Here is a 27,880-nt window from a genome sequence, read left to right as displayed (position 1 = left end):
ATATATATATGAATTATATTGACACTCTTACTGCTCAAACGCAGGTATTATTTTCATCATGTGTATAAATGTTGGTAAGACGATGAATTCATAAATCAGTTAAACTAGTTTTAAAAGCAGCATCAGGTTTGTTAAAATGTACATTTAGTATTTTTGTTGGTTGTTATTCATACATTTATTTTCACATTTAACCCTTTAAATTTAAACTAAACCACATGGACACTCATCACAGTAACTCTTTGGTTTGTTACGAACCTGGAAGGTTGAGATGTAAAGATCCTTCCTGAAGGACAAACCCAGAACATCCAGATCCTCACGACCATAACGAAACGCACAGGTGAGGGTGACGAAGACTGCAGAGAGGAAGAGGAGGAGGAAGAGGAGGAGGAGGAAGAGGAGGAGGAGGGGAGGAAGAGGAGGAGGAGGAAGAGGAGGAGCAGGAGGAGGAAGAAGAAGAGGAAGAGGAGGAGGAAGAAGAAGAGGAAGAGGAGGAGGAGGAGGAAGAAGAGGAAGAGAAAGAGGAGGAAGGGAGGAAGAGGAAGAGAAGGAGGAAGAAGAGGAGGAGCAGGAGGAAGAAGAGGAGGAGGAGGAGGAGGAGGGAGGAGGAAGAGGAGGAGGAGGAAGAGGAGGGGAGGAAGAGGAGGAGGAGGAGTAAGAGAAGAGGAGGAGGAGTAAGAGGAGGAGGAGAAGAAGAAGGAGGAGGAAGAGCAGGAAGAGAAGGAGGAGGAGGAGGAGGAAGAGGAGGAGGAGAAGAAGAAGGAGGAGGAAGAGCAGGAAGAGAAGGAGGAGGAGGAGGAGGAGCAGGAGGAAGAAGAGGAGGAGGAGGAGGAGGAAGAGGAGGAGGAGAAAATGACATAAAAATGATAAAATAGCGTTAAAATAAAACCGATAAGAGATAAGAGAGAAGAAAATCAGATAAACGATAAACAGGAAGTTGTAGTTTTTTTACCTTTCCTGTCCTTCAGATACTCGGGGTCGACGAGGATCACGCCATCTGTCAAAAGGAAGGAGAAAATAAAAGCACAGAGTCACCGCAAAAATAAAAGCACCGCGCCCAACGAAGGGTTAAAGTCGACTGAAGTCATAAAACTCTGAAAGCTGCTTTTCATTTTATTCACTAATCAAACAAACTATGAAAAAATAACTTAAAAGTTCACTTAAATAAAAGTTTGATGTTTATTTTCACCTTTAACCCTTTAAATACTGTTTATATATATTAATGTATATAATTATGTTTGATTAAAAGTACATTCACATCACTATTTTACACAATATGATGAATAAAATATGTTCACATGTTGATTTTTGGATGTTTTATTTTTAAATAAACAAAATTAGATCAAAGCTACTTCCTGTAATTGATGAAAAATGGTAAAATTATATTTAGTTAAAAATCAAATTACCAACAAATATTGAAATATTGAAATATTCTGTGAATCCTTCGTTACAGCAACTGAACAAGGAAGAACAGGAAGCTTTCACTTGTTGGCAGAAAATATTAAAAAAGAAAGAAAGAGGAAGGAAGGAAGGAAGGAAGAAGAAAGAAAGAAAGAAGAAAGAAAGAGAAAGAAAGGAAGGAAGGAAGAAAGGAGGAAGGAAGAAGAAAGAAGGAAGGAAGGAAGGAAGAAAGAAAGAAAGAAAGAAAGAAGAAGAAAGAAAGAAAGAAAGAAAGAAAGAAAGAAAGAAAGAAAGAAAGAAAGAAAAGAAAGAAAGAAAGAAAGAAAGAAAAGAAAGAAAGAAAGAAGAAAGAGAAAGAAAGAAAGAAGAAAGGAAGGAAGGAAGGAAGGAAGGAAAAGGAAGGAAGGAAGGAAGGAAGGAAGGAAGGAAGGAAGGAAGGAAGGAAGGAAGGAAGGAAGGAAGGAAGGAAGGAAGGAAGGAAGGAAGGAAGGAAGGAAGGAAGGAAGGAAGGAAGGAAGGAAGGAAGGAAGGAAGAAGGAAGGAAGGAAGGAAGGAAGGAAGAAGGAAGGAAGGAAGGAAAGAAGAAAGAAAGAAAGAAAGAAAGAAAGAAAGAAAGAAGAAAGAAAGAAAGAAAGAAAGAAAGAAAGAAAGAAGAAAGAAAAGAAAGAAGGAAAGAAAGAAAGAAAGAAAGAAAGGATTCTCGTCATCAAACCCAAGCAGCAGATGAAAATATTAGAAACCTCCAGCTGTGACTCACCTACTGGATCAACGTGGTCCAGATGATCCACGAAATCTCTCTTTCCCAGGTAGACCGTCACCTGCACGGACCAATCACACGCTTAGTTTGATCTTTTTACTTATTTATTAATTTGAGATCCGTCGTTTTGTTTTTAACAATGACAATTAAAAGGAAGCTTGAATCTAAAATACAAAATAAAACTACTTTTTTAAAATTATTATACTGTGAAGGATCAGAATTGTTATTTTTATCTTTTATTTTGAAGGAAACATGAATCAGTGATTTAAAAGTGTTCAGACTGACTCACCTTACAGTTGGGGCTCGACTTCTTGAAAACTCTGAGAGGGATTGGAAAGAGGAAGAAGAGAAAGAAGAAGAGGAAGGAGAGGAGGAGGAGGAGGAGGAGGAGGAGACAGAAGAAAGAAAAAAGAAAAGAAAAAAGACACGTTTAGTTTTCATCAAATAAACTTAGTTAAAATCTTTAATCTTGAATATTTAGTTTGAACTGAAGAGAAAACGAGGCCAACGTTTTATTTCAACACAGCAGGAAGCGCAGAGTGGGGGGGCAAACAGTCAGCCGATGTGACCTGAGTTACTACAGGTTACTATGGGTTACTATGGGATGTTATAGGTTATTATGGGTTATTATGGGATGTCACCACACAGCTTTAATGAGGGTTTCGATCCGTCACTAGACCATCAGGTGAAAGCTAAAAAAAGCCTGGTTGGTAAATCCACAACTAGAGATATATTCAGTTTAAAGTCCGTAAAGTAAGAATAAATATGTGTTCTGAGTTTGACATACCACAGAAAAGTGTGTTGTTAACCACCCTGCCAAATTTGAATGATTAAAAAAAAAAATCACCAAATATATGAAATTAGGCTTCAAAGTTGTGTAAAAATCAGCCTCTGAAGCCCCGCCCCCTACCAAGTGTCACCTGTCAATCAAAGTCACCACCTCTACCAGAAACATGGACGCTACGTCTGAGAGCTTTCTGCTGCTAACTCAGCTGCTAGCTCGGCTGCTAGCTCGGCTGCTAGCTCGGCGGTTAACTCAGTTAACTGGCTAACTGTAGACTGTAGTAGTAGTAGTGTGTGCTGAATGTATTTATACCTCTACAGCAGCAGGGGCGGGTTTATGCTAATCATAAGGTATAATGACACCAATCATATAAAGCTGTTGCATCTTTTTACTTTCAGCTAAATTAAAAGATTAAACATTTAAAAAATAAAGTTTAGGACAGTAGAAACAGGATGTTACATTAAAAACTCTCTGTGACTGTAATGTTGTGAGGTTTTATTATTTGAGTTTCCACACAGACTCTATGAGCCGATACACAAATACAAGTTTTGACTGATTTATTGATATTCAAATGTTTGTTATAATAAAACTGTGTTTGTGTCGTTCAGAGTTTCACCTTCAACTCGACCGTCACAAAGCAGAACTACAACTAATATTCAGCCTGTTGATCGATTGTTTTACACGTTTGGTCGACAGAAGTTTAATAATGAAAGTTTGACTGATGAGAAACAGAAACGCATTTAAATGAGAGCTGCAGGATTCAGACTTTAGAAACTGATTCAGGGAAGTTTCAGTCGTCAAAAAGTATTTTTCACACATGAAAATGAAGAAATATGATGTTTAAAATCATGTTAAAGTTTAAAAAAAGAAAGAGGGAGGGAAGGAAGGAAGGAAGGAAGGAAGACATGAAGGAAGCAAGGAAAAGAAGGAAGGAAGGAAGGAAAGAAGGAAGGAAGGAAAAGAAGGAAAGACAGAAAGAGGGAATGAAGGAAAAGGAGGAAGGAATTAAAGAAGGAAGTTAATAAGGAAGGAGTTAAAGAAGGAAGGAAGGAAGGAAGGAAGGAAGGAAGGAAGGAAGGAAGGAAGGAGGGATGAAAATATGACTATTTATGTGAACCTGCTCAAAGCCAATCAACACAAGGAAACTTTTCATTTAAAAAGGAAGCTGCAGGAATCAGAGAGGAAGTGTTTCAGGAAGCTTTTCATTTAAAAAGGGAAGCTGCAGGAATCAGAGAGGAAGTGTTTCAGGAAGCTTTTCATTTAAAAAGGGAAGCTGCAGGAATCAGAGAGGAAGCGTTTCAGGAAGCTTTTCATTTAAAAAGGAAGCTGCAGGAATCAGAGAGGAAGTGTTTCAGGGAAGCTGCAGGAATCAGAGAGGAAGTGTTTCAGGGAAGCTGCAGGAATCAGAGAGGAAGTGTTTCAGGAAGCTTTTCATTTAAAAAGGAAGCTGCAAGAATCAGAGAGGAAGTGTTTCAGGAAGCTTTTCATTTAAAAAGGAAGCTGCAGGAATCAGAGAGGAAGTGTTTCAGGGAAGCTGCAGGAATCAGAGAGGAAGTGTTTCAGGGAAGCTGCAGGAATCAGAGAGGAAGTGTTTCAGGGAAGCTGCAGGATTCAGAGAGGAAGTGTTTCAGGGAAGCTGCAGGATTCAGAGAGGAAGTGTTTCAGGGAAGCTGCAGGATTCAGAGAGGAAGTGTTTCAGGGAAGCTGCAGGATTCAGAGAGGAAGTGTTTCAGGGAAGCTGCAGGATTCAGAGAGGAAGTGTTTCAGGGAAGTTGCAGGAATCAGAGAGGAAGTGTTTCAGGGAAGCTTTGGCATCAGCACGAGCCTTTAGTGTCTCTTCAAAAAGTGTTTTTCCATAAACAGCAGAGTAAAAGGGGGTCAGCTGTTAAATCGGTCAGTGCAGTATTTCGGTCACATCAGTCAGCCGCAGAGTCACTTCCTCCCACTACTGACGCTGCAACACACCAAACAGGAAGCAGCAGCAACACATCGAGCAGTTTTAATCTTTTCACGTTTCTCTGTTTGAAGTTAAAAAGAATGAGCGAGGAGAGGTTGAGGAAGGAGTCGAGCATCCGAGGGGCGAAGCTGCTGCTGCTGCTGCTGCTGAACTCAAGTAAACTGTTTACAGCAGCAGCAGCTTCTGTTTCCTGTCAGAGCCGCCGACTCTCTCCACACCAGCACCAAATATATTTAGACTCACTTCAACAAAAAAAAAAAGAAAAAAAAAAAAAGAAAAAGCACATATTTAAAAGATGATTTCAGGTTGTGGTTCTTCTTTACTGCTCAACTAAAATACTGCTGATCTGTGGACAGCTGCAACCAACCTGATTAAAGTCTGATTATTATTCCTTTTATCATTTATTAACTAACTTTACAGAGCATTAAAACCTACAAATATTCAGTTTAGAAACAAAAGCAGGAACTTCTATCTGATGTATTGAGCTGATTTCATGTGAATTACTGAGTTTTATTCATTTTAGTCAAAATCTTCTTAAGTTTCTGTTTGAATCTGATGATTTATGGTCATTTTTAACTGGATAGGGTTATTTTTCTTTTACTTTAACGCTAAAAAGAGGCAGAAACTAGTTTGTGTGTCAGTCAGCGTCCAAACTATTAAATAAATGTAAATTAATAGTTTTTAACTACACACTGAAAACTGTAGATACTTTATTATGACTGTAGTATTATTATTACTAAATTGTTATTACTATTATTTACTACTATTAATACTACATTATTTTATCAGTTAAGGAAAAATGAACCAACTTAACACATTTTTAACTGGTTTTTAAAAATCTAAAAACTGCTCTTTATAAAAATGACCTTAACATTAAGTCTTAACATACATGAAATTTACTCAGAACATTTTCAGGAAATCAGTGTAAAATTAAAAAGGAGCTGTAAAACAGTCAAAGCACTATTTTATTATTTTATACTAACTTATTGGAACATTTCTGAGTAACTTTCAGGTATTTTTTGGTTTATTTATAGTTTGACACACAAACTACACTGAAAATACCAAACTGCTCCAGCCTCTAGTTTAAAAACCTGCAAAATGACTGAAAATACTAAAGAATTACAGAGAAGATGTACATGACATCAGAGTTAACTTAAAGGAGCTGTAAAATCATAAAGATAATGTTGCAGGAGTGGAGCGCGTCGTAGCGATGAGTTTAACCGGCTGCAGACGGAGCTGAAACGTGACGCTCTGCTTTGACTCTGAGCGTCAGATGTTTATCTGAGCGGCAGCAGAGCTCGACGCCGTCCTTCACATCCTCTTCCTCCTCTCTGTGGAATTAAAAGAAAAACAGTCGGCTGCACGTAAACGCGGCTTTAACGCTCGGCTGGCTGCTTCCAAACCGAGCAGAGGAGCGAGGGGGGGGGGGGGGGGGGGGGGAGCAGCGATCCACCTGCAGCAGCAGCGTCTGCAGGGACGGCCGCCTGCGTCACCTGATGCTGCTGCTTCAAGTCTGGACAAGAAACGAGAGGCTGATCTCAGCTAATGATCCGTGTGATGATGATGACAGGTTGTTTTTCCTGCAGATTAATCCGTCATTCATTCTGCCTTCAATGTTATTCTAACTGTTTATTTTAGAAATGTATCGTCTCAGGGTTTAAGTTACAGGACAGCTGACTGCATTCATCTCAAGCTGAAACAAGCAGTGTATTAAACTATTAATTTGATATTTAACCCTCCTGTCGTGCTCCCGGGTCAAATTGACCCATCTGTTTTGACTCTTCCTTCCTTCCTTCCTTCCCTCCTTCTTTCCTTCCCTCCTTCTTTCCTCCTTTCCTTCCATCCCTTCTTCCCTCCTTTCCTTCCTTCCTTCCTCCTTTCCTTACTTCCCTTCTTCCCTCCTTTCCTTCCTTCTTTCCTCAGTCCTTCTTTCCTCCCTTCCTCGTTCCTTCTTTACTACCTCCCTCCTACCTTCCTTGATTCTTTCTCTCCTCCCTCCTTTCCTTCCTTCCTCCTTCCTTCTTCCTTCCTTCCTTCCTTCCATCTTTCCTTCCTTCCTTCCTTCCTTCTTTCCTCCCTTCCTCTTTTCCTTTCTCCCTCCCTTCCTCGTTCCTTCTTTACTACCTCCCTCCTACCTTCCTTGATTCTTTCCTTCTTTCCTTCCTTCCTTCCTTCCTTCCTTCCTCCTTTCCTTCCTTCCTTCATCTCCCTTTCTTCCTTCCCTCCTTCCTCCCTCCTTTCCTTCCTCCTTCCTTCTTCCTCCCTTCCTTGACTCGAACACAAAAGGAGGGTTAATTAAAAGTTTTAAATCATCTTTTAACCCTTAAACAGGAGTGGAAACTGAGATGTGAAAAATATAATCCTAGTAATCTAATGTGCACCAGATGTTAAACATGTCCATAATAAATAAATAATAATATAAATATGTTGTTTATTTAGGATTTTATGAGTTGTATCTCCACCAGGATACGTTGACCATATTTAGGTATAAAAATAGTAATAAGAGTAAAAAGAAGAAGAGAAGAGAAAAAGAAAGAGAAGTGATATGTTCTTGCTTCCTGTGGTCACACATACTAGTTTCTAAACTGATTTTTATCGTTTCTATCTAAGTAAAGGCCGACCACAAGTTTCAGTTTTACCAATTCAAGGCACCTACAACTAAGTCAAGGCCCCTACAACTAAGTCAAGGCACCTACAACTAAGTCAAGGCACCTACAACTAAGTCAAGGCCCCTACAACTAAGTCAAGGCCCATACAACTAAGTCAAGGCACCTACAACTAAGTCAAGGCCCATACAACTAAGTCAAGGCCCCTACAACTAAGTCAAGGCACGTACAACTAAGTCAAGGCCCGTACAACGAAGTCAAGGCCCATACAACTAAGTCAAGGCCCCTACAACTAAGTCAAGGCACGTACAACTAAGTCAAGGCCCCTACAACTAAGTCAAGGCACCTACAACTAAGTCAAGGCCCCTACAACTAAGTCAAGGCACGTACAACTAAGTCAAGGCCCCTACAACTAAGTCAAGGCACCTACAACTAAGTCAAGGCCCCTACAACTAAGTCAAGGCACGTACAACTAAGTCAAGGCACGTACAACTAAGTCAAGGCCCCTACAACTAAGTCAAGGCACCTACAACTAAGTCAAGGCCCGTACAACGAAGTCAAGGCCCCTACAACTAAGTCAAGGCCCGTACAACGAAGTCAAGGCCCATACAACTAAGTCAAGGCCCCTACAACTAAGTCAAGGCCCCTACAACTAAGTCAAGGCCCCTACAACTAAGTCAAGGCCCCTACAACTAAGTCAAGGCCCGTACAACGAAGTCAAGGCCCATACAACTAAGTCAAGGCCCCTACAACTAAGTCAAGGCCCCTACAACTAAGTCAAGGCCCCTACAACTAAGTCAAGGCCCCTACAACTAAGTCAAGGCCCCTACAACTACGTCAAGGCCCCTACAACTAAGTCAAGACCCATACAACTAAGTCAAGGCCCCTACAACTAAGTCAAGGCACCTACAACTAAGTCAAGGCACCTACAACTAAGTCAAGGCACCTACAACTAAGTCAAGGCACCTACAACTAAGTCAAGGCCCCTACAACTAAGTCAAGGCCCATACAACTAAGTCAAGGCACCTACAACTAAGTCAAGGCCCATACAACTAAGTCAAGGCACCTACAACTAAGTCAAGGCACGTACAACTAAGTCAAGGCCCATACAACTAAGTCAAGGCACGTACAACTAAGTCAAGGCCCCTACAACTAAGTCAAGGCACCTACAACTAAGTCAAGGCCCCTACAACTAAGTCAAGGCCCCTACAACTAAGTCAAGGCCCCTACAACTAAGTCAAGGCCCCTACAACTAAGTCAAGGCCCGTACAACTAAGTCAAGGCACGCAAAAAGGTGAAAAATCTTCAATTAAAGATTCTTAAATGTGAATATTTTCTGGTCTCTTTCGTCCTCTGTGACGGTAAACTCAATATCTCTGAGACAATTGAAGCTATCTTCAGCTTTTTAGGAGAAATTATTGATATTTTAACCAAATGCTGACATTTTAAATATCAAATCATTAATCAATTAATCAAGAAAACAAATGAACAGATAATTGACACTGAAAATAATCATCTGTTACAGCTGTGAAGACAATAAACAGAGATCACGGGCTTATAAAGAGGCCATTTAACCCTTAAACAGGCAACGTGCACCAGGAGACACAGACTCTGTCCTTCCTTCCTTCCTTCCTTCCTTCCTTCCTTAGATCTAAGTTCAGCTATTAGGGTAAATGTTCCCTCCTTCTGTCCTTTCTTCCTTCCTTCATCTGTCCTTCTTTCCTTCCTTCCTCCATCCTTCCTTTCCTTCCTTCCTCCTCCCTTGCTTCCCTTCCTTCCTCCTTTCCCTCCTTCTTCCCTCCTTTCCTTCCTTCCTTCCTTCCTTTCCTTTCTACCTTCCTTCCTTCCTTTCCTTCCTTCCTTCCTTTCCTTCCTTCCTTCCTTTCCTTTCTACCTTCCTTCCTTCCTTTCCTTCCTCCTTTCCTTCCTTCCCTCCTTTCCTTCCTTCCTTCCTTACTTTAGGTGCAAATGACATAACTAGTAAGGCCTGTTTAAGGGTTAAACAACACACACAACTTTTAAACTTTTAACCTCTTTAAAAAAAAAAAAACTCTAATTCAACACATCCAGGAACTACTAATTCACACTGATGAACTTTTATCTTCCTTCAGGGGATCGAAACTGAAACTCGTGTAAATAATAAAAAGGTGTCAAACTGTCTGTTTTCTCACCTCCACAGTAAAGATGTGAAAGCGTACCATCATTACTATAAAAGATATATATATATATTTATATATAGACGTGCTGATTCCCAGAACTGTCATCACTGTGAATGTCGTCAATGACACGAGAAGAAACAACAACTGAGACACGTTTTAATATTCTGAGGTCACCCGAGCGTTTCACACTGAGCAGTAAGGAGGCACGGAAACTAGACACTTCTCACCCTCAACGGTCGCCATCTTGGCTCCGTAGCAGAAGGGGAGGGACCACTTTTCAAACAGGAAATGATGACCGAGGACGTTGTTGCTACGGTGAACATCGCCACGTTATACAAATGTAAATTATACGTGTGTTGTAATGTAAGCTCCACCCCAGATAGCATGCGAATGTGGGCCACTTGAGGCAATGATCCGGCACTGTAGGCATTCTTCTGGCCCGGACAAAACAGACCTGAACCTAAACTGGCCCATGTAGTAAATGCTACATTTGGGCCAAATATCACAAAACGAATATGGCCCATCTTTGGCCCAAATATGGCAAGTATGGCAATGACTAATCCGGATGCAGGGAGGAAGGAAGGAAGGAAGAAAGGAAAAGAAGACAGGTAGGAAAGATGGAAGGAACGAAGGACGGAAAAAAGAAAGAAAGGGAGGAAGTAAGGACAGATGGAAGGAAGGAAGAAAGGCAGGGAGGAAGGAAGGAAGAAAGGCAGGGTGGAAAGAAGGAAGGAAGGAAAGATGGAAGGAACGAACGACGGAAAGAAGGAAAAAAGAAAGAAAGGGAGGAAGTAAGGACAGATGGAAGGAAGGAAGAAAGGCAGGGAGGAAGTAAGGACAGATGGAAGGAAGGAAGAAAGGCAGGGAGGAAGTAAGGACAGATGGAAGGAAGGAAGAAATGGTGGGAGGAAGGAAGGAAAAGAAGACAGGAAGCACACCACCGTGTCACCGTGTGTGGTGGACTAATCCGGATGTGAGCCTAAAGAGGCCCACATATAAGGAAACATACTTGGCCCACCTTTGTTGAAACATATTTGGGCCAGTCTTGGCCGAACTGGTTTATTTGGTGTGTTTTTGGTTGACATCTGGCATTGTGATGGCTTGGTTATGGCCCACTTTTGGCAAACATGAGCGGACCGCCCAAGTGCCATCATTCCATGCTGTATGTGGGCCGGATGAACATGTCAGGTGTGGGCCAGATATGGGCCAAAAGAGTTTTGCTATCTGGGACTATACTGTTGTCACATATAAGCCATCAGTAGGAGTGTACTAAAGGGGCTTTTCCATTATACAGTTCTAGCACTACTCGGCTCGACTCGTTTTCTCTGCGTTTCCATCAGGGATAGTTCCTGGTACCTGCTACTTTTTTAGTACCTGCTCTGCTGAGGTACCAAGCGAGCCGAGCCGATACTAAATGTGACGTCATCAGACTGCCGGCCGCTGATTGGTCAGAGAGTCGCTGGAAGAGTCATGAGCCGTCCCACACAAGAATCAAAGCCGGCATTTTTAAACACCAACAACAGTGTTACAGCGAGTTTCATGCAAGTTACCATGACGACTCCTATTCACTAAAACTACACCGTGGTCCTTCGACGAGGTTCAGACCTGTGACCCGGTCCATGTGGAGGAGGAACTATGAAGTAATAGAAAACCACCTGGTACCAAATCAGGTCGAGTCAAGTCGAGTAGTGCTAGAACTGTATAATGGAAAAGCCCCATAACAGAAGTGTTAGGGTCGGATACCTTTCACATTTTAACTGATACCAGTACCGGTACCTGGTGTTCAGTTTCAGTACTCAACGGTAGCGGTGTGACGAGACATCATGCCACGAGAAAACATGACGATATTTAGCAATATTCAGGGCACGCACCAAAAAAAAGAAGAAGAACGGTTTTCTATCGCTTATTTGAGTCATGTCTTCTTTTTATAAAGTGACCGTGTGGATCATTAACCTTGTCCTCGTTCTAGTTAGTGAACTATCAGCTTGTACCTGCTGAGCAGATCTCAGTCAGCAGCAGGAGATGCTTAGAGGAGCAGCAGGTTAACCCTTAAACAGGCCTTACTAGTTATGTCATTTGCACCTAAAGGAAGGAAGGAAGGAAGGAAGGAAGGAAAGGAAGGAGGGAAGAAGGGAAGGAAGGGAGGAAGAAGGATGGAAAGGAAGGAGGGAGGGAGGGAGGGAAGGAAGGAAGGAAGGAAGAACAGATGAAGGAAGGAAGGAAGGACAGATGAAGGAAGGAAGAAAGAACAGAAAGAGGGAACATTTACCCTAACAGCTGAACTTAGATCTGAGGAAGGAAGGAAGGACAGATGAAGGAAGGAAGGAAGGAAGGACAGATGAAGGAAGGAAGGAAGGACAGATGAAGGCAGGAAGGATAGAGGAAGGAAGGTAGGAAGGAAGGAAGGACAGAGGAAGGACCTAGGAGGACAACAGGAAGGTGAAAGAGTCTGTATCTCCTGGTGCACGTTGTCTGTTTAAGGGTTAACCTCAGGTCTCTACACTGATAGTCTGAGGCAGGAGGAGCAGGAGGTTAACCTCAGGTCTCTACACTGATAGTCTGAGGCAGGAGGAGCAGGAGGTTAACCTCAGGTCTCTACACTGATAGTCTGAGGCAGGAGGAGCAGCAGGTTAACCTCAGGTCTCTACACTGATAGTCTGAGGCAGGAGGAGCAGCAGGTTAACCTCAGGTCTCTACACTGATAGTCTGAGGCAGGAGGAGCAGATATGGAGCCTGCTAAACTACCACACTAGTCACACACATGTTGTTCTACTTGTGTTTGTGTGATACAGGATTTATGCAATTTACTTTTATTTCTGTTTTTTATTAGCAAATATGTTATAAAGTATGATCATTTGTTTCTATAATAGTTTCTATTGTGTGATTTTATATAACTTTTGTATTTATGGTTGTTATTTCTATATGAACCAAAATGATCCATCTATAAATTATCTATACGGGGAAACCTTTTACAGTGCTGCGTATAATAATTCATAATTAAAAAGCAGAACTGAAACAACATTCATTACAAGATGATTAATTAAAACATTAAAATACACCTGCATTATTTTGCATTTTGTGAATTTCAAATGAAAGAACAGTCATTTAGTTCCTCATTGAAGTTTTCTTAAATATAAGGGCGGCTGTGGGGCAGGAGGTAGAGCGGTCGTCCTCCAATTGGAAGATTGGTGGTTCGATTCCCGGCTCCTCCAGTCCACATGTCGATGTGTCCTTGGGCAAGACACTTAACCCCAAATTGACTCCCGTTGCTATGCCAACGGTGTGTGAATGTGTATGAATGAGCCTGATGAGCAGGTTGGCACCCTGTGTGGTAGCCCCTGCCATCAGTGTATGAATGTGTGTGAAAGGGTGAATGATGTCATGTAAAGCGCTTTGAGTGGTCGCACAGACTAGAAAGGCGTACTCTATAAGTACAGTCCATTTACCATAAGTTAAAATCTCGTCTTTAGTGTATCGTCAAACCTCTAGTAACCCTGATCCTGATCCTGATCCTGTACTTTTAAAAAAATCACTTCAACCTTTAACCAGCAGATAAATACAAAGTTCTCACACTGCAGGAATCAAATCGATCAACTTTAATCAGGAAGAATTAAAGTTTCTATAAAGACTCAGAGACTCTGAGCTGCATCTGAACTGATTTCAGGTGGTTTTAAACTTTGAACTTTGCTTTTATTTAAACAGTTATTCCAACACAGCAAACACACACAGACTGATGCTCACTCACAAGTTATTCACTAGAACTCAGCACTAAGAGGATTTAACCCTTAAACAGACAACGTGCACCAGGAGATACAGACTCTTTAACCTTCCTGTTGTCCTCCCGGGTCCTTCCTCTGTCCTTCCTTCCTTCCTTCCTTCCTTCCTTCCTCTGTCCTTCCTTCCTTCCTTCCTTCCTTCCTTCCTCCTTCCTTCCTTCCTTCCTTCCTTCCTTCATCTGTCCTTCCTTCCTTCCTTCCTTCCTTCCTTCCTTCCTTCCTCAGATCTAAGTTCAGCTGTTAGGGTAAATGTTCCCTCCTTCTGTCCTTTCTTCCTTCCTTCATCTGTCCTTCCTTCCTTCTTCACTCCTTTCCTTCCTCCCTCCCTCCTTCCTTTCCTTCCTTCTTCATCCCTTGCTTCCCTTCCTTCCTCCTTTCCTTCCTTACTTTAGGTGCAAATGACATAACTAGTAAGGCCTGTTTAAGGGTTAAGTGATAATCTGATGATGATACTACTACTACTACTACCACTACTACCACTACTAATAATAATACTACTACTACTACTACTAATGATAATATCTGTTTGACTGAATCTACAGTTGAATGGAGCAGGAAGTGACCGTTTCCTGTCAGAGTTGAGCAGGACAGTTTTTATGCTGATTTAAATGTTTCAGCAGCGACGACCTAAAACAACAAGAAGCTATTTATTAACCGAGCAGGTGAACTTCACTCTCTGACACACACAAACACTTTATTAATGTTTCCTCTTCCTGTCCGCTCAACCTCTGACACACTCCACAGTCTCCTCTCTTTCCTTCCTACCTTCCTTCCTTCCTCCCTTCCTTCATCTGTCCTTCCTTCCTTCCTTCATCTGACCGTCCTTCCTTCCTTCCTTCCTTCCTCAGATCTAAGTTCAGCTGTTAGGGTAAATGTTCCCTCCTTCTGTCCTTTCTTCCTTCCTTCATCTGTCCTTCCTTCCTTCCTTCTTCACTCCTTTCCTTCCCTTCCTTCCTCCTTTCCTTCCTTCTTCACTCCTTTCCTTCCTTCCTTCCTCCCTCCCTCCCTCCTTCCTTTCCTTCATTCTTCATCCCTTGCTTCCCTTCCTCCCTCCTTTCCTACCTTCTTTCCTTCCTCCGTCCTTCCTTCCTCCCTTCCTTCTCTCCTCTGTCCTTCTTTCCTTCCTTCCTCCCACCCTCCTACCTTATTTCCTCCCACCCTCCTACCTTCCTTCTTTACTTACTTCTTTCCTCCGTCCTTCCTTCCTTATTTCTTTTCCTCCCTTCCTTCCTTCCTTCCTCCATCCCCCTTTCTTCCTTCCCTCCTTCCTCCCTCCCTCCCTCCCTCCCTCCTTTCCTTATTTCCTTGACTCAAACACAACAGGAGGGTTAACTTAAATTTTTACTTTTAATAAAATGTCTTATTATTTTAAATTTTATCTTATTTATTTTATTTTAGATTTTTATTACAGAACATTTTCATCACTTATTTTCTCTCTCATGTATTGGTCTTCCTTCCTTTCCTCCCTCCCGCCTTCTCGCTTCCCTCCCTTCCTTCCTCCCCCCCTTCCTTCCTTCCTTCCTACCTTGCTCATTTGTTCTCTGCAGAGCTCAAACTTTGTCTTAAAATGTTTCCTGCTGTTAAATTCCTTCCTTCCTTTCCTCCCTCCCTCCTTCTCTCTTTCCTTCCTTCCTCCTTCTCTCTTTCCTTCCTTCCTTCCTTCCTCCCTCCCTCCCTTCCTCCCCTCCCCCCCTTCCTTCCTTCCTTCCTAACTTGCTCGTTTGTTCTCTGCAGATCTCAAACTTTGTGTTAAATGTTTCCTGCTGTTAAATTCCTTCCTTCCTTTCCTCCCTCCCTCCTTCTCTCTTTCCTTCCTTCCCCCCTCCCTCCCTCCCTCCTTCTCTTTCCTTCCTTCCTCCCTCCCTTCCTCCCCTCCCCCCCTTCCTTCCTTCCTTCCTTCTTACCTTGCTTATACCTTGCTTATAGATCCTTAATCTTTTATTATAGATTTTTATCATAATTATTTTCTCTGTTCTTTATTTTTATTTCTTTTCTGTCCTAGTGTCACTTGTTCTGTTTTATTATCTGCTGTGAAACACTTTGAACTACATTAACCTGAATGAAAGCTGCTGTATAAATAAAGTTTGATTGATTCATTGATCAGAGCCAGTTAATAATCCTTCAGGTAGCTCGTCTGGTTTTAAAAGGTTTATTTTGGTGGTTTTGTCCTTTAAAAGTCGCCTCAGAGTTAAACTTAGCTGAGAGTCTTCAGGACAGAAACCATCAGACAGATTAAAGTTAACCCTCCTGTTGTGTTCGAGTCAAGGAAATAAGGAAAGGAGGGAGGGAGGGAGGGAGGGAGGAAGGAGGGAAGGAAAAAAGGGGGATGGAGGAAGGAAGGAAGGGAGGAAAGGAAATAAGGAAGGAAGGAAGGACAGAGGAAAGAAGTAAGTAAAGAAGGAAGGTAGGAGGGTGGGAGGAAGGAAGGAAAGAAGGACAGAGGAGAGAAGGAAGGGAGGAAGGAAGGACGGAGGAAGGAAAGAAGGTAGGAAGGAAGGACGGAGGAAGGAAAGAAGGTAGGAAGGAGGGAGGAAGGAAGGAAGGAAGAAAGGAGGGGGAAAGGAGGAAGGAAAGGAGGGAGGGAGGAAAGAAGGGAAGGAAGGAAGGAGGGAAGGAAGAAAGGGGGATGGAGGAAGGAAGGAAGGGAGGAAAGGAAATAAGGAAGGAAGGAAGGACGGAGGAAAGAAGTAAGTAAAGAAGGAAGGTAGGAGGGTGGGAGGAAATAAGGTAGGAGGGTGGGAGGAAGGAAGGAAAGAAGGACAGAGGAGAGAAGGAAGGGAGGAAGGAAGGACGGAGGAAGGAAAGAAGGTAGGAAGGAAGGAAGGAAGAAAGGAGGGGGAAAGGAGGAAGGAAAGGAGGGAGGGAGGAAAGAAGGGAAGGAAGGAAGGAGGGAAGGAAGGAAGAGTCAAAACAGACGGGAGCACAACAGGAGGGTTAAATACTGCACAAACTGAAAACTGTTGATTCAGTGACTCGCTCGACAAGATTTAAACTGCAGAGTCATTTTTAGTTTATTTATTATTCTGGTTCAACTCTATAATAATATTAATATTAACTATGATATTATTATCTTATCTAGTTTTAGTTTTATCTCAAACAAGGACAGAGAGAGACTGTTTTAGTTTAGTTTAGATAAATATTCTGAGTTCATTTCAGTCAAAAAACAACATAAAACAATCTTCAAGTCTTCATCAGCAAACATTAAATAGTCACATCTGAACCTCCGTAGACTCAGAGCCGTACCTCCTAACAGTACTCGTCAACCAGCGTTACCATGGTAACAAGTAACGTCTGTCGCTTGTGGTGAGGGACTGACGTTAACCGTGAAGCTGCCTCGACTTTCTTCGTGACGTCATTCTACAGAGACAGCAGCACGTTGCCATGGTGACATTGGGCGCCGCTTGTCGTCTTTTTACGGAGGCCGCTGTAGGTTGCTATGGCGATATGTGACGCAGTGCGTTGCCATGGCGACATTGGGCGCCGCTTGTCGTCTTTGTACAGAGGTCGCTGTAGGTTGCTGTGGCGATATGTGACGCAGTGCGTTGCGTGGTGACATGTGACGCAGTACGTTGCCGTGGCGACATGAGACGCTGCGTGACGTCGTTCTACAGAGACAGCAGCACGTTGCCATGGCGACATTGGACGCTGCTTGTCGTCTTTTTACAGAGGCCGCTGTAGGTTGCTATGGCGATATGTGACGCAGTATGTTGCCATGGCGACTTGGGACGCTGCGTGACGCCTTTTTACAGAGACAGCAGTAGGTTGCTATGCCGATATGTGACGCAGTACGTTGCCATGGCGACTTGGGACGCTGTGCCGGTGCAGCTGAGTGAAGGACCAAACTAACATCTGATAATAAATGATGTTTTTATGTGAAAGAAACTTTAATAATAAAAAGGAGGAAACTTTTTATATTTATTTTAAGTGTTCTACGTCAATCGTGCTGCTATAACATTTATATCATGATGACACTTTATTAATCACGTTAAAGTTTATACCAATATTATCATGGACGGTATGATACGAGACAGTTCAGATTAAGGTTAATATTTGGTTTAATGTGTTTATTCACATTTATTTTAGATTTTCATTACAGAGTCTCTCTCTCTCTCTCTCTCTCTCTCTCTCTCTCTCTCTCTCTCTCTCTCTCTCTCTCTCTCTCTCTCTCTCTCTCTCTCTCTCTCTCTCTCTCTCTCTCTCTCTCTCTCTCTCTCTCTCTCTCTCTCTCTCTCTCTCTCTCTCTCTCTCTCTCTCTCTCTCTCTCTCTCTCTCTCTCTCTCTCTCTCTCTCTCTCTCTCTCTCTCTCTCTCTCTCTCTCCTCATTATATTTTGCTTTATATTATTAATATCATTCTTTATTTTATCTTATTGATTTCATTTGTCTTTTAAATCTTATTTAACTTAGTTTTTACTCTTTTAATAAACTTTATTTTGGATTTTTATTATAGATCATTAATCTTTTATTATAGATTTTTACATCTTACAGTTCAGATTAAGGTTAATATTTGGTTTAATGTGTTTATTCTCATCTCTGCAATATGTTGGTTAGCACCAACATCACTCTCATACATGATGTTTCTATATATGTTTTACTACTATTGTTCTTATTGCTTGTACACTTACTTATTATTTATTGTTCTTTATTCTATTTTATCCACTTTGCTGCAGTAATAAAATCATTTCCTCTCAGTGGGAGGAATAAAAAGAAGAATCATATCTGAGGTTAAATCTAGATTCTGGCTCATTTTCACATTTTGAGTCACAAAACTTCACAGGAAAAGTTTCTCACCACAACTATTGTTAAAAAAAAAAAAAAAAAAAATCAGTCAGACATCAGTTTAAAGTTCCTGCAGTCAGATAAAAACCAGCCGAGAGATTTACCGCAGCTTAAAAAACAAAAGAAAGTAAATTTAAACTTTCCGAGCCGGCCGGTGACGTAGCGACTCGGCCGTCTGTTATCATCAGCTGATCGGACAGATATCAGCTGACGTTTGTCTTTCCTCCTGCTCGTTTCCTTCCCTCCGCCCAGTTTTCCCACCTGTTTCCTAACAGGAAGTAAAACTGGGAGCAGCGTGTGGAAAGAGGAGGCAGAGGGAAGTTAAAGCCGGCTGTTTGATTTAACCCTTTAAATACTGTTCATAGTCTCTCCTCTCATACTGTTCATATTTATCTCATAATGTTCATATTGTGTATTTTTCAGCTCCTATCACACAATATCATGTCCTATTTTACCTCAGACATGAAAATATAACATAGCAATAATGATGGAAATGTCTCTTTTTGGTAGTTTTGAGTCTCTTTAGTCACTCCATCTCATAGTTACCATGGTAACCAGACGTTTTTAGTAATTTTTTCATCACTTTTTGGTAGTTTTTAAGGTTTTTTTAGTTAATTTAAGTCTCTTAATAGTCATGTTTGGTAGTTTTGAGTTTCTTTAGTCTCATCATCTCTACGTTGCCATGGTAACCAGATGTGTTTAGTAATTTTTTCATCACTTTTTGGTAGTTTTTAAGGTTTTTTTAGTTAATTTAAGTCTCTTATTAGTCATGTTTGGTAGTTTTGAGTCTCTTTGGTCTCCCCATCTCTACGTTGCCATGGTAACTAGATGTATTTAGTCATTTTTTTGGTAGTTTTAAGGTTTCTTTAGTTAATTTAAGTCTCTTATTAGTCATGTTTGGTAGTTTTGAGTCTCTTTGGTCTCCCCATCTCTACGTTGCCATGGTAACTAGATGTATTTAGTAATTTTTTTTGGTAGTTTTAAGGTTTCTTTAGTTAATTTAAGTCTCTTATTAGTCATGTTTGGTAGTTTTGAGTCTCTTTAGTCTCTCCATCTCTACGTTACCATGGTAACTAGATGTATTTAGTCATTTTTTTGGTAGTTTTAAGGTTTCTTTAGTTAATTTAAGTCTCTTATTAGTCATGTTTGGTAGTTTTGAGTGTCTTTGGTCACTCCATCTCATAGTTACCATGGTAACTAGATGGCAGCTGTCACTCAAACTAACTGTAGGTTGATTTAAGTCATGTCTGCATCTCTTTTTGATAGTTCTTTATGTTTCTTTAGTCAATTTAAGTCTCTTTTTAGTCATGTTCTCATCTCTTTTTGGTGGTTAAATGTTATTTTCTATGTAAAGGTAAAATGAGCAGAGCTTTGTGGAAGTGTGGGGTTTATTGTAGAACCATTAGAGCCATCATCAGTCTTCACTGCTACATCATAAAAAGAAATCCTCATAACTACTATCTTATTAAAACTATTAACTATTCATTTCACTAAAACACATGGACATAGATACAGAGATCATCTGACCCAGAACAGCCTCAATGGACTAACATTTAATATATTATCATTATTGTGGATTTAGGGTCACTTTAGGTCATCAAATTTCAGAATAAAAGCTCTAAAAAGTAAAAATGGGTTAAATCCCAGGGTAAAATAACATTTGGGGTGATTTTACAGCTGTTAAATGTAAAATATGAGTTAAATTTGACCCCAAATCGTATGTAAGGGCTAAAATAGTCAACATTTTGTGCAAATCTTATTAAAACTATTAAGATTAAGAGATAATCTGACCCAGAACAGCCTCAGTGGACAAACATTTGGAGCATCTATACTAAATATAACATTTTATTTTAAGGCCACTTTAGGAAAAGTCATCAGATTTCAAAATAAAAGTCCTTTGAGGTGTTTTTTACAAGCTGTTAAATGTCAAAATAGGTCAAAACAGCATGTAAGGGTTAAACATGTTAAAGACAAGACATTTTATTTTGGGCTACTTTAGGAAAAGTCATCAGATTTCAAAATAAAAGACATTTGAGGTGTTTTTACAAGTTGTTAAAAACCAAAACAGCCTCAATTATACAAACATTAGTAGCAGATATAAAAATATAACATTTTATTTTAGGGCTACTTTAGGAAAAGTAATTAAATTTCAAAATAAAAGACATTTGAGGTGTTTTAACAAGCTGTTAAATGCCAAAATGGGTCAAATTTAACCAGAACAGCCTCAATTTTACAAACATTTAAAGCACATATACAAAAGTAGAGCATTTTATTTTGGGGCCACTTTAGAAAAAGTCATTAAATTTCAAAATAAAAGACATTTGAGGTGATTTTACAAGCTTTTAAATGTCAAAATGGGTCAATTTTACAAACATTTGGAGCACTTTTACAAAACTTTCATAACACATTTTAATTTTTGTGCATTTTTAAAGTTAAGTCTTCAAATATCAGTGTAATAAAAGTTAATAAAAGTGATATTTAAGATATTTTTAAAAGTAATAAACGTGTGTGAAGAGTGTTGAAGAGTATTTAAGGGTTAAATTCAGCGTAAAAACTAAAAGAGGAAACGAGTTCAGGTTGTTTTACATCGAGTCAAAGCAGCTAAAGAGAAACTAAAGCTGTAAACTGACCAACCTTTATCATGCAGGGCTGTAAACAGATTAAAGCTGGAGGAGTCAGCGCTTTAAAACCTTCATCACCACCATCACCATCATCACCATCATCATCATCATCATCATCATCATCATCGCTCTATCATTATTACAACTGAGCTTTAACCCTTAAACAGACAACGTGCACCAGGAGATACAGACTCTTTAACCTTCCTGTCGTCCTCCCGGGTCCTTCCTCTGTCCTTCCTTCCTTCCTTCCTTCCTTCCTTCCTTCTTTCACCTGTCCGTCCTTCCTTCCTTCACCTGTCCTTCCTTCCTTCCTTCCTTCCTCTGTCCTTCCTTCCTCTGTCCTTCCTTCCTTCCTTCCTCAGATCTAAGTTCAGCTATTAGGGTAAATGTTCCCTCCTTCTGTCCTTTCTTCCTTCCTTCATCTGTCCTTCCTTTCTTTCTTCTTTCCTTCCTCCCTCCCTCCCTCCCTTCTTTCCTCCCTCATTTCCTTCCTTCTTCCTCCCTCCTTCCTTTCCTTCCTTCTTCCTCCCTTCCTTCCCTTCCTCCCTCCTTTCCTTCCTTCTTCCCTCCCTCCTTCCTTTCCTTCCTTCTTCCTCCCTTGCTTCCCTCCTTTCCTTCCTTCCTTCCTTCCTTACTTTAGGTGCAAATGACATAACTAGTAAGGCCTGTTTAAGGGTTAAAACCTTCATCATCATCATCATCATCATCATCATCATCATCGCTCTATCATTATTACAACTGAGCTGAAACCAACAGGTGAGCAGAGAGAGACAAACATCTTCACACCTCTCACTTTTACATTTACTGTGAAGGAGTTTGCTTGTTTCCTGTTGAGTCTTTAACACTGATCACAATCTAAAGATGAAGAGTAGAGATATAAAAATACAATAAACACGCAGCGGGAAGATAAAAAGCTTCAAGACAAACCTGAAAATCAACATTTCAATATAGTTTAAATAATAATATCAATCCAGCTCGTCTGCATTCATTTATTCATGAATTTAACTGCAGGAAACATTTAAAGACAAAGTTTGAGCTCTGCAGAGAACAAATGAGCAAGGTAGGAAGGAAGGAAGGAAGGAAGGAAGGAAGGAAGGGAGGGAAGGAAGGAAGGAAGGAAGGGAGGGAAGGAAGGGAGGGAAGCGAGAAGGCGGGAGGGAGGAAAGGAAGGAAGGAATTTAACTGCAGGAAACATTTAAAGACAAAGTTTGAGCTCTGCAGAGAACAAATGAGCAAGGTAGGAAGGTAGGAAGGAAGGAAGGAAGGAAGGGAGGAAGGACAGAGAGAAGGAGGGAGGGAGGAAAGGAAGGAAGGAAGGGAGGAAGGAAGGGAGGAAGGAAGGAAGGGAGGAAGGAAGGAAAGCGAGAAGGTGGGAGGGAGGAAAGGAAGGAAGGAAGGAAGGAAGGGAGGAAGGAAGGGAGGAAGGAAAGCGAGAAGGTGGGAGGGAGGAAAGGAAGGAAGGGAGAAGGAAGAAAGGAAGGGAGGAAGGGAGGAAGGGAGGAAGGAAGGAAGGTAGGAAGGAAGGGAGGAAGGAAGGAAGGAAGGTAGGAAGGAAAGAGAGAAGGCGGGAGGGAGGAAAGGAAGGAAGGAAGGAAGGAAGGAAGGTAGGAAGGAAAGAGAGAAGGCGGGAGGGAGGAAAGGAAGGAAGGGAGAAGGAAGGGAGAAGGAAGGGAGGAAGGAAGGAATAATAATGATATAATGATATTAATTTAACTCCTAACAACATTTAAGTAACATTTAAGACAAAGTTTGAGCTCTAAAGAGACCAAACGAGCCAAATTCAGCAAGAAAAATTAATCAATATCCAAAATATGAAGAGAAACCGTATATTATAAATCAGCTGTTTTATTGTATTTAACTGGTTGATGTTCTACTGTATGCTGCAGGTGAAGTTTAGAAACTGCTGCAGGATTTAAGGAAATGTTATTATTATGGATAACTGCAGAGTAAATATGACACTGAAACATTCAAAGCATCATGTTTATGTGTTTATTAATAACTCTGCTTTTTATAATATGATATTAATTTAACTCCAAACAACATTTAAGTAACATTTAGGACAAAGTTCGAGCCAAATTCATCAAGAAAAGCTGATGAATTTCCAAATATATGAAGCGAAACTTTCCATTTCCAGTCAGCAGTTCTTTGTATTTAACTGTATTTCCTCTACTGAGCGCAACAAAACTGCAACAGACTGCTTTATTATAGTTATAATATAATTTACTGTGATGTGTTTGGATTGTTTTTATCGATAATTAAAGCTTAAATTTGACACAGGAACAATGAAAGCGTTGTGTTTATTTAATTCCTCTTTACTACTTTTTAAATGTTAGGTTATGAATGTAACACCAAACAACCGTTAAGTAACATTTAAGACAAAGTTTTAGCTCTCAAGAGATCAATAAACTAAATTAAATCAATAAAAACTGATTAATTAGCAACAATATGAAGAGAAACTGTCATTTCCAGTCAGCTGTTTATATTCTATTTAACTGTATTTGATGTTATTTCTTTATGCTGAGTCCAACAACACTGCAACATACCATACAAACCACTTTAACATATAATACTATAATAATATGATTTACTGATATATCTTTATAATCAGACTTTATCAATAATTGCAGCTTAAATTCGACAACAAGCATCATTATCAGCCAACAACAAACCATTTCTATTGTTTATCTTCTATTAAAACTACATCAAAATTCAAATATCATCAAGTTAATTACAATTCAAATCCTCTAAACTCTTTAAAATACATTTACAGCTTATTATTAGCATTGAGCCTGCAGAGCCTTCATACCCACAATCAACCAAACACCATTAAAACAAACGCTAATTTCACACTTTTCTTCTATTTTTAATAATATAAAACAAATATCTTCACATGCATTTTACATATTCTGAATCTTTAAAGTCTTCTGCTTCATTCGGCATCATTATCATCCAACCAAATAGGGATTTAATACAATAAAATCGCCTTTTAAGTGAGGTATAGCACGGGTCGATACCGCCCACTACGGCCGTATTTTGCAGGAAAAAGCACCGTGGGAATTACTGCCTACAACATTATAACGCATTTTCACTATACAACAAAAGCTGCTGCATTTATATTAAGTGTATTATGTTAAACAGGTGCTGTTAATGCTCTTTAAATTGATTAGCTTTTAGGTGAAATAGGCGAATTAAGCGATGAGGTTAGAATTGACTGAATTGTGAATGGAGGCTGGACGTGGAGCAGAGTCTTCCCCCGTCCATTAGCTAACCCCACCCTGCCGTGCTAACCCTGCAACCCTGCCTCCTCCTGGACCGAGTGCATCGGCTTTAAAACACACAAACACAAGCCAAGAAAACAATCAACAACTCCTGTGTGTTGTTTTGCCTCATAAAGCAGGCAAAAGCTCCTTATAGAGGCAGAGAAACGCTCCCTTCGCCTCCGTCTCCCTGCTGCTTGGTGTTACGGTTAATCTGGTCACCGTGTTATCTTCTGTCTCTCATATTAAATTACAATACAAGAGGTGGCTAAATCATCTGATGCGATTTAACTCACATACATGATTAGTACAACATAGCTTATTGTGACATTTCAAAAAGATTAAAGTACAATTAAAAGGTGTTTTAATAAAGAGGGCACCGGATAGCACGGTGACTAGATGAAGCGTAACACCGGGCCGGGGCCAGCGTAGCAAACTGCGTGAGATAGAATGCTAACTAGCATGTTAGCTCCGGAGCTCCAGGGGCGGCTCGTCCTTACCTGGTGCCCGCCTTGTCCCCCATCTCCTCGGCAGGCGGAAGGCAGGAAGGGTCGCCGACAAAATGAGCTCCTGGGACTCGGTGGTGTCTCGACTGCAGGATGAAAATGATGAGTGTGTGTGTGTGTGTGTTTGTGTATGTGAGTGAGAGTGTGTGTGCGTGTGTGTGTGTGTGTTTAGTCTTCTTCTTCTTCTTCTTCTTCTAGTTCAGGCTGCTCAGTTCATCCGTCCATCAGCTAAAAAAAACTAGTTAGTATGCTAATTTAATTTAGCGCCGCCTCGGCTCCTCTGTGTGGCTTCCGCAAAGGCAGGATCTGTTGTTGGTGTGTGTGTGTGTGTGTGTGTGTGTGTGAGTGTGTGTGTGTGTGTGTGTGTGTGTGTGTGTGTGTGCAGCGGCTGCAGATCACGTTGCGCAACTCAGAAGCAGCAGCAGCAGCAACCTGACAACACGAAGCATTTAAATGATTAAATGTTAAAATAAATAAATAATAAAAAAGATCAAATATCAGTTTTATTAGAGTTTATATAAATAAAATGAAATTACATCATTTAAAGACGAGTTTACATATTTTAAAGGGTTAAATTAACAGTTTAAAGGAGATTAAATGAACATTAATTATATTTTTATTAGTTTTAGTGAGTTTAACAAAGAGATGACGTAGTTTTAGTTTTCCAGGTATTAGAAGTGTGCATGTGTTACAGTTTGTGTGTGTGTGTGTGTGTGTGTGTGTGTGTGTGTTACAGTGTGTGTTTGTGTGTGTGTGTGTGTGAGAGAGAGAGAGAGAGAGAGAGAGAGTGTGTGTATGTGTGTGTGTGTGTTACAGTGAGTGAGTGTCTGTGTGTGTGTTTGTGTGTTACAGTGTGTGTGTTACAGTGTGTGTGTGTGTGTTATAGTGTGTGTTATAGTGTGTGTGGGTGTGTTTGTGTGTGTGTGTGTTACAGTGTGTGTTTGTGTGTGTGTTACAGTGTGTGTTTGTGTGTGTGTTACAGTGTGTGTGTGTGTGTGTGTGTGTTACAGTGTGTGTTACAGTGTGTATGTTATAGTGTGTGTGTGTGTGTGTGTGTGTTACAGTGTGTGTGTGTGTGTGTGTGTGTATGTGTTACAGTGTGTGTGTTACAGTGTGTGTGTTAGTGTGTGTGTTACAGTGTGTGTGTGTTACAGTGTGTGTTACAGTGTGTGTGTGTTTGTGTGTTACAGTGTGTGTTAGTGTGTGTGTTACAGTGTGTGTGTGTGTGTGTGTTACAGTGTGTGTGTGTGTGTGTTACAGTGTGTGTGTTTGTGTGTTACAGTGTGTGTGTTTGTGTGTTACAGTGTGTGTGTGTGTTACAGTGTGTGTGTGTGTGTGTTACAGTGTGTGTGTTTGTGTGTTACAGCGTGTGTTTGTGTGTGTGTGTGTGTTACAGTGTGTGTGTGTGTGTGTTACAGTGTGTGTGTTTGTGTGTTACAGCGTGTGTTTGTGTGTGTGTGTGTGTTACAGTGTGTGTTACAGTGTGTGTTACAGTGTGTGTGTGTTACAGCGTGTGTTACAGTGTGTGTGTGTGTGTGTGTGTATGTGTTACAGTGTGTGTGTTACAGTGTGTGTGTGTTACAGCGCGTGTGTGTTACAGTGTGTGTTACAGTGTGTGTTACAGTGTGTGTGTGTGTGTGTGTGTTACAGTGTGTGTGTGTGTGTGTGTGTTACAGTGTGTGTTACAGTGTGTGTGTGTGTATGTGTTACAGTGTGTGTTACAGTGTGTGTGTGTGTGTGTGTTACAGTGTGTGTGTGTGTGTGTGTGTGTGTTACAGTGTGTGTTACAGTGTGTGTGTGTGTGTGTGTTACAGTGTGTGTTACAGTGTGTGTGTGTGTGTGTGTGTGTTTGTGTGTTTGTGTGTTACAGCGTGTGTGTGTGTGTGTTTGTTTGTGTGTGTGTGTGTTACAGTGTGTGTTTGTGTGTGTTTGTGTGTGTTTGTTTGTGTTTGTGTGTTACAGTGTGTGTGTGTGTTTGTGTGTTACAGTGTGTGTGTGTGTGTGTATGTGTGTGTATTACAGTGTGTGTGTGTTACTGTGTGTGTGTTTGTTACAGTGTGTGTTTGTGTGTGTGTATTACAGTGTATGTGTGTGTGTTACAGTGTGTGTGTGTGTGTGTGTGTGTGTGTGTGTGTGTGTGTGTGTGTGTGTGTGTGCAGCAACCTGACAACACAAAGCATTTAAAAGATTAAATATGTTTATCAGACTTCATGCTGCTCATTGACTTAGGAAAAAGAGGAAGGAAGTAAGGAGAGAAGGAAGGAAGGAAGGAAGGAAAGGAGGAAGGAGGGAGGGAGGGAGGGAGGGAGAAAAGGAGGAAGGAAGGAAGGAAGGAAGGAAGGAAGGAAAGGAGGAAGGAAGGAAGGAAGGAAGAGAAGAAGAATGGAAGAAAGGAAGGAAGGAAGGAAGGAAGGAAGGAAGGAAAGGAGTAAGGACAAAAAAAGAGGAAGGAATTTAGGAGAGGAGGAAGGAAGCAAGGAAGGAAAGGAGGGAGGGAAGAAGGAAAGGAGGAAGGAAGGAAGGAAAGGAGTAAGGAGGGAGGGAAGGAAGGAAGGAAGGAAGGAAGGGAAGGAGGGAGGAAAGGAAGGAAGGAAGGAAGGAAGGAAAGGAGGAGGGAGCAAAGAAAGAGGGGAGGAGGGGAAGAAGGAAGGAAGGAAAGGAGTAAGGAGGGAGGGAAGGAAGGAAGGAAGGAAGGAAGGGAAGGAGGGAGGAAAGGAAGGAAGGAAGGAAGGAAGGAAAGGAGGAGGGAGCAAAGAAAGAGGGGAGGAGGGGAAGAAGGAAGGAAAAATTAAAGAAAGAGGAAGGAAGAAAGGAAGGAAGGAAGGAAGGATGGAAGGATGGGAGGAGGGAAGGAAGAAAGGAAAGAAGGAAGGAAGGACCGAGGGAGAAAGGAAAAGAGGAAGGGATGAAGGAAAGGAAGGAAGGAAGGAAGGAAGGAGGGATGGGAGCACTGTGTGCTTTTATTTTGTAGCAGAGTACTACACTGTGTGCTTTTACTTTGTAGCAGAGTACTACACTGTGTGCTTTTATTTTGTAGCAGAGTACTACACTGTGTGCTTTTATTTTGTAGCAGAGTACTACACTGTGTGCTTTTATTTTGTAACAGAGTACTACACTGTGTGCTTTTATTTTGTAACAGAGTACTACACTGTGTGCTTTTATTTTGTAGCAGAGTACTACACTGTGTGCTTTTATTTTGTAGCAGAGTACTACACTGTGTGCTTTTATTTTGTAACAGAGTACTACACTGTGTGCTTTTATTTTGTAACAGAGTACTACACT

The 27,880-nt window shown here is 40.9% G+C and overlaps 1 protein-coding gene across 1 annotated transcript; it reads right to left on the bottom strand.

Annotated features, from left to right (window-relative positions):
• Positions 1 to 201: 201 nt before the first annotated feature.
• LOC128371763 (arrestin red cell-like) lies at positions 202 to 24,885 on the bottom strand. The gene is made up of 5 exons (XM_053332142.1): positions 24,593 to 24,885; positions 2,445 to 2,475; positions 2,156 to 2,216; positions 950 to 994; positions 202 to 353 (listed from the first exon to the last, which is right to left on the bottom strand). Exons 1-5 carry the CDS (start codon positions 24,613 to 24,615, stop codon positions 202 to 204), a joined length of 312 nt encoding a protein of 103 aa, XP_053188117.1. The 5' UTR covers positions 24,616 to 24,885.
• Positions 24,886 to 27,880: the final 2,995 nt, after the last annotated feature.

Source organism: Scomber japonicus, chromosome 13 (genome assembly GCF_027409825.1).
Source record: "Scomber japonicus isolate fScoJap1 chromosome 13, fScoJap1.pri, whole genome shotgun sequence".
Lineage (NCBI taxonomy): Eukaryota > Metazoa > Chordata > Actinopteri > Scombriformes > Scombridae > Scomber > Scomber japonicus.
This window is presented reverse-complemented; position numbering and strand designations above follow the sequence as displayed.

Coding starts and splice junctions, on each gene's coding strand:
- LOC128371763 (XM_053332142.1), bottom strand. CDS start 24,615: ATGGGGGACAAGGCGGGCACCAG. Junction 2,476..24,592: donor GGGGACAAGGCGGGCACCAG/GTAAGGACGAGC, acceptor AATCCCTCTCAG/AGTTTTCAAGAAGTCGAGCC. Junction 2,217..2,444: donor AGTCGAGCCCCAACTGTAAG/GTGAGTCAGTCT, acceptor TGGTCCGTGCAG/GTGACGGTCTACCTGGGAAA.